This window comes from Rhea americana, unplaced genomic scaffold (genome assembly GCF_003343005.1).
Source record: "Rhea americana isolate MKP2758 unplaced genomic scaffold, rheAme1 scaffold_98, whole genome shotgun sequence".
NCBI classification, from domain to species: Eukaryota; Metazoa; Chordata; class Aves; order Rheiformes; family Rheidae; genus Rhea; species Rhea americana.
This window is the reverse complement of record NW_028187177.1, coordinates 2129958-2141456: the sequence shown is the minus strand read 5'-3', so window position 1 is coordinate 2141456 and position 11499 is coordinate 2129958. Positions and strand designations below refer to the sequence as shown.

The 11499-nt window shown below is 39.6% G+C and overlaps 1 protein-coding gene across 1 annotated transcript in view; it reads left to right on the top strand.

Moving 5' to 3' along the window:
* Positions 1–6: 6 nt before the first annotated feature.
* Positions 7–11499, top strand: part of STK26 (serine/threonine kinase 26) — a 32967-nt gene continuing 21474 nt past the window's right edge. Inside the window, exons 1-2 of the mRNA XM_085325558.1 lie at positions 7–67; positions 185–302. Coding sequence (XP_085181684.1) covers positions 261–302 — 42 coding nt within the window. The 5' untranslated portion in view covers positions 7–67; positions 185–260. The remainder of the gene's footprint in view (positions 68–184; positions 303–11499) is intronic.

Genomic DNA, 11499 nt, shown 5'->3' with positions numbered 1-11499 from the left:
CATGGCCGAGCGGCGCTAGCGACCCCCTTCCCCGCCCGCGTCGCGCAGCCCGGCCCAGCCCCGCGAGGTGAGCCTAGCCGAGCCGAGCGGGCGGGCGGCTCCCGGGCAGGGCGGGCCGCGCGGGGCGGGAAGGAGGGAGCGCGGCCCGCGCTGAAGCCGCCTCCCCGCCGCTTTGTCCTTCCAGGCCCCGCCGCCGAGGAGCCGAGAGGCCGAGAGAGAGGGGAGCAGCGGGCGGCGCCCGGCCGCCGCCGCAGCGCGCCATGGCCCACTCGCCGGTGGCGGTGCAAGTGCCCGGCATGCAGGTGAGCGGCGCGCCGCGCCGGCCCCAAAATGGAGGCGACGGGCCCGGGCTCCGGAAGCGCGCGGCCTGGCCTGGCCGCCGAGAGGCCTCCGCCGGGGGCCGCGGGTACCTCTCCCGGCGGCGGCCGGGGCGCGGGGCTTGGGCCGCCTCGCTTGGCCCTTTGTTCCGAGCCGGCCGCATCCAGCAGCGCGTAGGAGCCGCTGCGGCTGGCGAGGGGCGAAGCGGAGCTGAGTCGCGGCGTCTCGGCGGTAGCTGCTGCAGGGCCTCGAGCGGCCGGGAGATGCTCGAGGCGAGGTCCGGCGCCCGGGAGCCGCCGTCGCCCCGAGCCTCCCACCTCCCTCGGCCCGGGAAGGAGCCCTGGCCTGGTTCTGCTAAAAACACCGACGGGGAAAAAAAAAAAAAAAAAAAGCCTCCAACCGCCCGCCGCTGTCTAATTGGTTTTGCTAAGGAAAGTTGGAATACTTCTGACTCGTCCTTTGCTCAAAAGCCTTGTGTCGGTTTGGTCTGAGATCCTTACTGAGCCTGAAGGAGCTAAGGACCAAGCTCGTTTCAGTGCTGTTTTTTTTTTTTATTTGGCAGAGATGGGTGACCCAGGCAGTGCTTTCAGCTTTCTCTTCACTCGTGGGGTAGTCATGCCTGTACATCTCAGGGTTGGTTGGTTGGTTTGTTTGTTTTTCAGTTCTGGTAACATCGAAGCCTTTATCTCTATATAGGAGATACGTATAGGTAACAGTTCAGGAGATTTCCAAACTGAAAGGTGAAATTTCTTTTGGTCAAATACCTTCATCAGTTTTAGCAAGTGCAGAGTTGATGTATAAACAGTATGTATGTATTAAATTAGGCTAGTTATATTAAGGTTTGTTTTGCCTTTCAGAAACACTGCAATTTATCAGAAATCAGAAATCTGTTAATTTTTGAGGGATTTTTTTCTAATGACTTTCTGTTGACATAAGAGGTCGTAGACCACCCTTTCTCAGTCTCCTTATTCTGTTGATATGTCAGGGTTCTTGCTGGTACATACTTAACAAGGGGAAGCTGAAGAATTTCCCGATAAAGATTCAGAAGTTTTAGCTGAGCTTTTTTTGTTTTATCTTTTTTTTTTAATTGTTCTCCTGTTTGGGAGGCTTCTATTTCAAAATTCAAGTTTACCAATTCTTTATTTTCTACCCACTTAATGTATTGCTATYCTATTTCCTTAGCTGCGTTGTCATCACAAAGGACCTTGAAATTATTTAAAGCACYGTTTTCCATTGTTAAACCAATAAACTTTATATAATGGCAGTTTGTTCCATTAGTATTGTTGTTAGTTTAACCCAGACCTCTTAAGAAATATTTGTAGGTTTAAATTTTTTTTAAACTGTTACACATGTACAGCTGCACAGAATTAAGATTTGTTTTCCCTTGGTGACCTTCCTTTTTTTAATGAAGACTAACACACAAGACCTGAAACATCTTATAATATGAAGAAGTTGAATTTAGTGCAAAATTATTTTGCTGGTTCTTTAAGAAAAGTCAGATTACAGCTTAAAATACATATATTCTAGAAGAATCTGTTACTCTCAAGTATAGTTGCTTTTTCTGGTTTTAACCTATCTGAACTATTCAGTCAGGATCATGTAAGTGATTTAAAAATGTGTTCCTGCTTATGCTCACTGTTTAAAATAAATGCATGGTGATTAATTGAAGAAGGAATAAACAGGCTCCTGTGTGGTGGAAGAAGATCTAATAGTTCTATTAAAACTAGTGCTGTGGGAAAGTGCCTGTAGTCTCAGCTCCTTGTCTTGTAGCCTGTGTTGAGGGAAGTATTTTATTGAAGGTAACAGTTGGAAATGGAATTTGCCAGAGAGGGCATTACAGGTTTGAGGTTTCCAGTTATGTTGTAGTGCTGTATTTTCCATCCCACTTCATTATGCAGAAAAATTTGCTTATCAGAAATACAAAAATAACTTATTATATAAATTCCCATAGCCATTGCAAAAGGAAAACTGGCAGTTTGTCACTGGAATATTACAGAAGCTCTTTTGACTATTTTAAGGCCTTTCATCTAACGAACAGTCAGACTCCTTTTTAAAAAAATCCAAACATAGAAAACAATGGAAAGTCACATAGAGTTATTTTGGTGAACTCAGGCTGTGACTTGCAGTACCCTGTCAGTAATGGGAGACCCAGAGGTAGTGTTATCTGTTGCCCTTATGAGTAGTTACAGAATCATTTGTTTGCATAGAGACTGCATTCTGTTTAACCTGTCTCGTTTCCCTAACAAAACCAAATTTTATACCTAAAAATTTTTGCCTCTGCAAATGACTCCCAAAACACATTATTTTTCTCATTTTTTGAAAGGTTCTATTTGTTATAATTGCATGATGTTAACTTACCCAGCTGTCAAGCTTAACCTGTTTAGTAAAATCAAAATACTTAGTGACTCTATTTAAAAAAAAAAAAAAAGTTCTGAAGTATGATATCCCAGATTACAGCATTTTATATAGAATTTCAGATTAGAAGGAAAAATGAAAGGTTGATGGAACTATCTGAGCACAACTAATGTGTTCTGGTTGCATAGTTTGCCGTGAGTTTGAGGGTCTGGTTGGGGYTTTTTATTGTAATGCTATTGTAACTTGTTCCTTTTTTTTCTAATGGGATAAAAATATTCAAAATAATTCTTAGTCTGGAACACTTTGAGATATCACAGTGAGAAACTGGTCCACTGGCACTATCTTGAGGGAATCCAGAAACACTTCATATCAGTTAAACTGGAGATGGCTTGGAAGGAAGAGATTAGAGTCTACCAGCATTTTTCACCAATCAAGGGACTGTGCTGACAATAAAGGTATTACCAAAGCTGAAGTGAAGGCATTGAACATCTTAGTAGGTATCCTATGCTACTGTTTACATCTCGCCTGTTGGACAAGAGATATAGATCAAAGCGTTACGATTTTTTTTTCAAATGACCAGAAAGTTTAAAGTAAAGTAGCTATGTCATTCATTTCAGATTGATGCATGTTCTCACGAGCTTGTTATTGGCAGCATCTAATATATTTCTCTGAACTTCTTAAAACTGGACTTTCCAACCTCTCCTATTTATAACATTATAAATGAGTAACAATTAGCCTTTCTAGGATGGACAGTGAGGAAATTTTGCTGTCTGTCAGCATCCTGAAGTTCTGAACAAGTCCTTAGACTCAGCAATGGAACATCACTCAAGAAATATGTTTTTAGCTGATAGAGTTCTTATGTGTAAACTTTTACTATTCTAATTTGTTGTGCAAAATCTAAATCCATGAAATATTTAATTAATGGAAGTATTGATCCTTCTGTCACTTGTGTTTCTTCTTGTCGATGTCGGTGTCTCTGGAACTTCATTTGGGGTTTTGTTCCTCTGTGTATCTCTGCTGTCCTACTCATCTAAACATTTTCTTTTTCTCGTGGCTTTGTTGATGTCTCCTGATCCTGTATGGCAGTAGTCTTGAGTGCAGCCAGCAAGGTTGTTTAGACCTGATCTCCATCTGCTTTTATTGGCATTCAAACTATCTTGCAATGAAGAGCCTAACTTCCTCTAAAAGCAGAGCAACTAGAAACATGTCACCTGTCAGCTGGTGCACTGTGATTCACAATTTAAGGATTACTTGATTAAATACAAACTTGGAAAGGTGAGCCTTGCCCTCTTGTGTTGCCAGTTAACAGGCTGGCTTTAGAGGGCTGCTGACTGAACAACCTGAGCCTGGCAGCTGGAGATCCTTTCACTGAGGAGTGCTCAGAGGCAGATCAGTTAACTTAGAGTTGCTGAGTGAGGTATGGAAAGATGAAAGAAAAAGTAGTGTGTAATTCTGGTTGTGGTAGACCTCTGCCCAGAAATGAATGGGCTGCAGTCTAACATGGAAAATGAATTTTGATGCTTGAAAAATCAATAAATAATAGACAAATAAGAAAATACTTTTCCTGTTACGCTAGTACATTGGCAGAAAGGGGGGCTTATATGTAGTGCCTAAAGCTAGCCTAGAAGTGTCAGATTTCTAGTAATCCTTTGTACTGTAGTAGCAAGAATGACTTCYGATTAAGAGCAAGCAGTCCGTAGTTGTCAAATACTTAAATTTTTRAAGAGGGGGCATTAGAAGAACACAAAACTTTGAAGAAAGATCTATTCAAGGATCTGTTAATTTATTCCTCTCCTTCAAACTGAGCTGCATCCAAGTGGTTCTACGGTGAGCCTGAAAGGGCTTTACATTTTCATTATTTAGAAATGCAGCTTACTTGAGACAACTGGGATTTCTTATGACTGGTCTAGAATGGACTCCAGTGTTTTAGTGRTGAGTACTTTGATTTCAGTCCCTTGGTTTGTGCTTTTATCCACACTGCAGGCAGACTGCAGGGACGTAGTATTTTAAGACCTGTAGAGAATATCTCTCCTTGCTATTTGAAGCAGAATCACRTTAAACTATTTGTGGAATTCCACATTTCAGTTGTTTCTTTCCTGGTTGCRCATGACGCACAAGTTGTATCATACCAGGTAGCGGGCTGCTAACTCAGCTCTGGCTATAGCTGAACTTGTCTCTTCTGTCCTGTGCATTGTGAGAAGKTACTCCAAAGACAAAAGTAGGGCTCCATCATGCTTGTGCTGTCYCGCTATTATCAAAGGAGGAAGCTAGAGAGCAAGCTGGAAAATACCTGCTACATTGGAACTGTGGAGCTGGAACCAATTGCAATTCAGCGTACAGTTTTATCATCAGGCTGAGACAAGGGAAAAATCCATGGCAATCTTTTACTAGCATTTTTTTGTGCAGATTCTGTAGTTTTATACACTTGTTAAGTGCACTGACTTGGAATTCAGAGGCAAATCTGCTGAAGCTGCAGAAAGTACATAAAAACAAACTCATCTCTTCTCACCTTGATCTCTATGCTGTTCTGMATCATCATATTGTATCAGTTTGGGCAGAGTATAATTTCCCTAAGAAAGATGAAAACATTATATCTGGAACTAGATTTTCCACTTTTAAGGCTRTGTTACAGTTAATTTATTCTGCAGTGGTTATTCTGTTGAATTTAACATTGAAAAGATTCATGTTGGCTTTTTTTTTGAACTCTAATGCCTGATTGTCATGTTCTGCAAGTTCTGATGTAAGCTTTTTTCTTTTTTTTCCCTTTTTTGCTCTAAAAAGAAAACATGTCAAGTACCTGCAATTTAACTGTTAAAAGTGAATCAAAACCAAACTCTTATTTAGATTTGTATTTTGGGGGGAGGATTGGCTCTTTGTATGTAGTAACTTTGTGGCACACTGTGAAGAAAATTACTGAATGTGTCTGCAGCAATACTTGTCATGTGAGATCTCTGAAGCACCTCAGTAAGGGTAGACAAGCATATTATCTTCAGTTTTCATTGTTTTCAGCATCCTGAAAATACAGTTCTTCAGTATCCTCCAAAAGTGAAAGGGTGACTTATCAAGGTGCTAGTAAAAGCACTACTAATTTACTTTTCAGTGATATCTTMAGATTAAAAAAGTCACCAACTGTAAAGTGATAAGAGACTAGTAGGTTTTTTTTCCCATTTGTTCTCCTTAAGGACTCAGTTAATAATTGACAGACTTTTGTAGAGTTCAGGGATGGGTTTTTTTGGGGAGGAGGGGAGAACTAATGGTACAAGATTGGTTTTGAAGCTCTTCTGTTAGGGAATTTTTTGGAGTGCCATAATTAGTAGCGACATGTATGTTGTCTCTGCAGAAGTAAACAGTTGGTGTGGTATCATGAAAGGAGCCACTGTTCCAAATCTTAGTATTTCTTTCTGACTTCTAATCATTGAAAATCAGATTCCTTTTTAATACTGCCTCACTGGGTTTTTAGGTGCTTTTAACTTACATTTAGAGGCCTACCAGTTGTTCTTTGCTTTGAAACTTTTGGGGGCTTTTCTTTTTCTTTGTTTTTTCTTTTTCTTTCTTTTTTTTTCTTTAAGAGTAATCCTGTGTTCTGCTGATTAGGTGAGGATCGCCAAGTGCACTCTTCAGCTGTGCAGGAGAGACTTAAATCTCATGAGAAGTGTGTCCATCTAGTGAGATTCATGGGAATTTATTCTGCTAGAGGGACTGCTGTCTAAATAGGGCAAAAAACTCAATCAGAGGAACTATTAATAGAGGGACTGACAAGATAGAAGTGGCTTGCTGGTCTCATTCTTGCTCATATCTTGTACATGTGGTTTTGCAGAGATACACTGTATTGTGTATTGATTAGCTCCTTAGTTTAGAAAAGAGTATGGCTTCAGCTTCTGTCTCTCTTAATGAAAAAAGCTTTGAAGAACTGCATAGCAGAAGTGTGAAGCCAAGTTTGTCTTGCTAAARTCTGGGTCTGAATGGTCTTGATTGAGGAGGCATACCTGGAAAAGCTGCATGGAGTGATCTAATTTGGATCTGCATGAATTCTGTGTGTGCCAATGAAAGAGAAGAAGGAATGAAAAATGCTAGTTCTCTGTATGTTTCACACTTAAGCTGCAGGAGGGGGGGAGCCTGAGAGCCCAGGACTAGGCCTTGTTGGTGTTGTGAACCAAGATTCAAGAGCTATCTGTTAGAGCCTGAAGAACGTTTGTTTTTTGTTTTGTTTTGKTTTTTTTTGTTTTGTTTYGTTTTCCTGTTCTTTGCAGGCTTTCCTTTCAACTGGGTACTGTTGTTTATCCTGCATATTGAAATAATATTGTTTGGAGGGTGTTGGAATTAGCTGTACGCTGGCATGCTAGATGGCAAGTTGGAGTTCAGTGCAGGATTCTGYGCTGGGAGGCAGCTGAATGCAGAATAACAAAAACACTGTGCACCTTGAAATGGCTATTGTTACTCTGAAGTGCCCAAACATGAAACTTCTGAAAAGATTCTGAATTTCTACTGCTGTAAATCAGTTTACAAGTGCATGGAGAAATCAAAGGAGGGAAAGATAGTCCTTGTAACTGCAGGACCAGGGTTGGCAGAAGCTTAGGGAAGACCTGACCATGGTGGTGGATGGGGGTCATGCTGGCAGGGAGATTACTGCCACTGGTCTCTCACTTAAGGAGGTGTCATCTGGCAGCCAGTCACAGCAAGAACACTTGCATGTTCCTGCTCAGCTTAATTCCAGCCTAGTTGGCAAAAAGAACCTGAAACTGGYTGGTTGGTTGTTTTAGGGTGTTTCTCCCCCCTTCCCTTTTTTATGTAACGAGGTGCTTTGCAACGCTGTGAATCAGCTAATGAGCTGCAAAGCAATTGAAAAGGTGATTTCCTGAAAAGGGCAGGTTGGTGTTGGCAGGGTAAGTTTCTTGCTTTCTTCACAGTTCACTGTGGAGTTGTATTTCTGTTTTTGCCTTGTGTGTTTGTTGTAGTAGCTTCAAATCCAGTGTGATCAGTATGATCAAGGAGGACCCTTGTTCCCAAGGAGATGGCAGTTCTGAGGCTTGGTGGTCTTTAGCCTCGGGGAGAAGATAGAAATCTAGGATCCCAGCAGGCTGGTGTGTTCTAATTCCTTTCTCAAAATGGTCCTTYCCTAAACTAAAGGAATGGTGTGATACCTTCTAACTGTGGGTTCCCATTTGGGTTGTGGTTATTCTTGGATAATTATTTTTGGTAGATAAAGTTGTGGTCCGTTACCTGGTATCATGTTTTGGAGCTGTTTTTCAACCAATGTTTTCCTGGCATGTTTTCATTTTGTTTAGCCTGAAAATAAGTAATGACTACCTCAGTAAAGAGATTTAACAGAGTTATTTAAATGTATGTTAAACTTGAGGTCTTGTTGCTGCTTTCTAGTTTATGAACTGGCAAACTAAAAGTTGATTTCATTACTCTACCTGGATTATAGTATGTTTTTAATCTTACTTACAGCGGGAAAATCTGTATATCGGGTCCTGACTTGCACAGAAAAGAATGCCAAAATGGCTTCTGAATTAGAGCAGCAAGTGTGTCAAATTTATGTAGCAATTGTCATTTAGCTGCAGATCCTAAACCTCTAAATATCCAGAAAACGGCACAAATGCCACGATTTTGTTTATTGCTGACACAGTTTTGACGTAGTAGTTTCTTCAAATGGGTGTGGCAAAACTATATAGAAGTTTGCTCCTGTACTGATAAGCAGGCTGCTGGCTGAAGGGAAAGGCGTACTGCTAAAAGTAGCCTGCTGCCCATAAACAGTTATTTTTCTGTATGCCTATTAGAGGTGGCTTTTGTAATCTCTCAACAGATTAGGTTTTTTTTGAAGCAGTTCATAAAATGGAAAGATTATAAATATTCTTCAGCACTGAGAAATTGCAGGAGTCCTGTGTCTTCTAATTCAACTGTATAGATAGGTCATCAAGGTTGGTTAATTATCTATTCAAAACTCATTTGGCCTGTACTGCTTGACAAATGAGAGTTTTTTTTTTTTTTTTTTTTAAGATCACTTTGAACCCTATAATAAATGCAGAACCAAGTTTAAATGCTTCAAGATACAGAGATCTGTTGTTGAACTCCAGACCTGACTTCTTCCTTCATCAAGGGATTCTTAGATAAATAGTGTCCAATCACTTGCATTTTTATCGAATCACAGTAAAAGAGCTAGTTGCATGATTTGTACTCCTCAAACCCCCTTTCTTAATTCTTCTGGCTCTTTTAGATAGGCCACACCCCTCAGAGATATGAGCAAACTGATGCTGGATGGGTAGGATTAAAGGCATGGATTTACAGGATACAAGTTGAGTGATATCCATTTGGAGTATAAGGACATTCAGTTACAAAGAAGTCCATTGGCATGCAGGCTTTCTGTGGTTTTGTCTTTCTTTCCTCTCCTCTGCAGCAGAATACTTTGTATAACTTTTTTTTTTTTTTTTTTTTTTTTAACTTGCCCATGTGCGAGAGCTGGTCTGTGGGAGATGTGTTTATTTTGCTTTTTGGTTATTTATGCTGTTCCTTAAGCCTCTTCATTCTTTGTTACAAAAGTGAAAGAGTAGATGAGAATAGAGGAAGTGAGTTTGGTTGTTTCCATTTTCAGCACAATAYGCAGTTGACAGCATGCATCTGCTACAGGTCAGAAATGTTTTGAGAATGAAGTAGATTCTTTAATTCTTTACTATTCTCAGACTTTCAAGGAAAGCTGATTTTAAAATGTTGATAGTTGTAAGAATTTTCAAGCAACTGGCCTCTGTAACTATTAGCTGACTAGCTATGTGGATTTTTTTCATTTATTTACTTGCTTTTGTGCTTTTCATTGTTTTTATAAAGTTCTCCAGGTTCTCACTAAAAGTGGTAGTGAGGATTGGCCTTGTCGGAGAAGGGAGATGCTTCCTAAACTATGTAGCGTAGGTTCAGTCCCATTTAAGGACAGCAGATCTCAAAATCCAGTTTTTGCTACCTACTGTGCGTAAAAACTTTGTATTGTCAAAATTTGATATTTTGTAAAACTATATTGTTTGGTTGTTAGGATCATTCTTGTCTTCAGTAAATATTACACAGTCCTAGTAAATACAGTAAAATATCTACTGTCCTGACGTTTGAGTCTTGAAAAGAACTGCAGGGTAGCATCAGAGTACTGATGTGTTCTACCTTGTTTTGAATATTGGAGTTCATTTTTCTAATGCTTTATAAGTGGTAATGGATTTACAGCCATGCATTCATTGACTTCAAACTATTTAAATCATATCTATACAAGGCTGTGGCACTGTTTGTATGGGTAGCTTTAATTGGTTGTAATATGGTTTTGCAAATATTTTGGGCTGAGGGGAGAAGATCTCAAACAGGAATTGAAAAAAATCACTCTCTAAGTGTGGTGGCTATATCTTAAGTAAAGAGGTAAAATGTATTTCATATGCAGATGAAGTATGGGAGTATATATATATAATATGATATGTAATTATGTTAATTAATATATAATAATATATTATATATTAATATATTATGTTAATTATATTTGTCTTAAGACAAAATATGATGCCTTGGACATTAGGTCTCATAATCACTTTCTAATTTTACTGTTAACCCTAATTTGGACAGTAGGACTTAAGAAAATGGTGCTGCAGTGCATGCTGGTGATTTTTACATTAAGTTTTGCTGTAGCACGATCTCCTTTCTTTCCTCAACCTTTCTGTAAGGTAGCTCTTTTAAATAAAAGTTCACATTTGGTTTCTCTCTGACTGTAAAGATCAGATTTTCATTTTAGTGACCAATTGCTTGTATAACTGTCTTAAATACACAGATGTTTCTGATGGCTTCCAAGGATACCAGTATATCTTAGAGTGCCATTGTAGCAGATGTTTGAAAACCRTATATGACTAGATACTCCAGGTTTTTCTTACTAAAATTTTAGAAGTGTTTTGAGCTAATTGTTGTATCTTTATTAATGCTTTTCTTACTGTGTATTTGAGTAATRTCTCTTAATGTAGGTGAGCTGTTCTGTAATACCACTCCCACAATTTTAAGGGATCCTCTGTTCCAAGTAAAGTCCAGGAGACACTTGAAAATCCAGATAATGTAACAGCATTTCTGGGACAGGCTTTAGAAATATTGTTAAGGCAACAGAATACATGTTCTCCCGTTCACAAAGTAGTTAAAAGGGGTCCCATGAGACTCTGTTAAATTATTTGCTTTGGGGAACCTAGAGGATCCTGGCTATTGTTTCATTAGATACAGGGTATTAACTTGGTCTATGTCTGAGATGCTTGGAAGCTTCTGGTTTTTATCCATTTATATTCAGTACYCTTTAATGAAATTCATTAATGAGCCTTCTTAGAAGAAGATCTAGTTCTGTAAGTAATGATAGTTACAGAGCTGCCCTGGCTCTGGCAGATCCTGAAGCGTCTGTGTCTATCCAGAAAGCATTCATATCTATCTAATGTACGTATTAATCAAGWTGTTATGCTGAAATTGTCTTCTGTCTATCATTTGTGTGTATGTGAGTGTTTATTAAAACATGGTTTTAAATTASTAAATTATTTCTTGTAATTTGGTGCATGTCATTAGATATCTGTATAATCTTGGAAGTTAAATATCAARTGTGTTTTAATTTTATTTCAAATAATGCAGAACTTGGAAAACAGGTAAAAGAAAGAGGTCAGGGATAGGAAGGTGAGCCAACTAGGCAATCTCACAGCAGAATATAGCCAGAGCATTGGTGCATAGCTGCGTTTATCAAAATGAAAAGAAAATGCTTATGACTAAGTCAGTCTGGCGGTTAGAATCATAGAATCGGTAAGGTTGGAAGGGACCTCTGGAGATCATGTAGTCCAACCT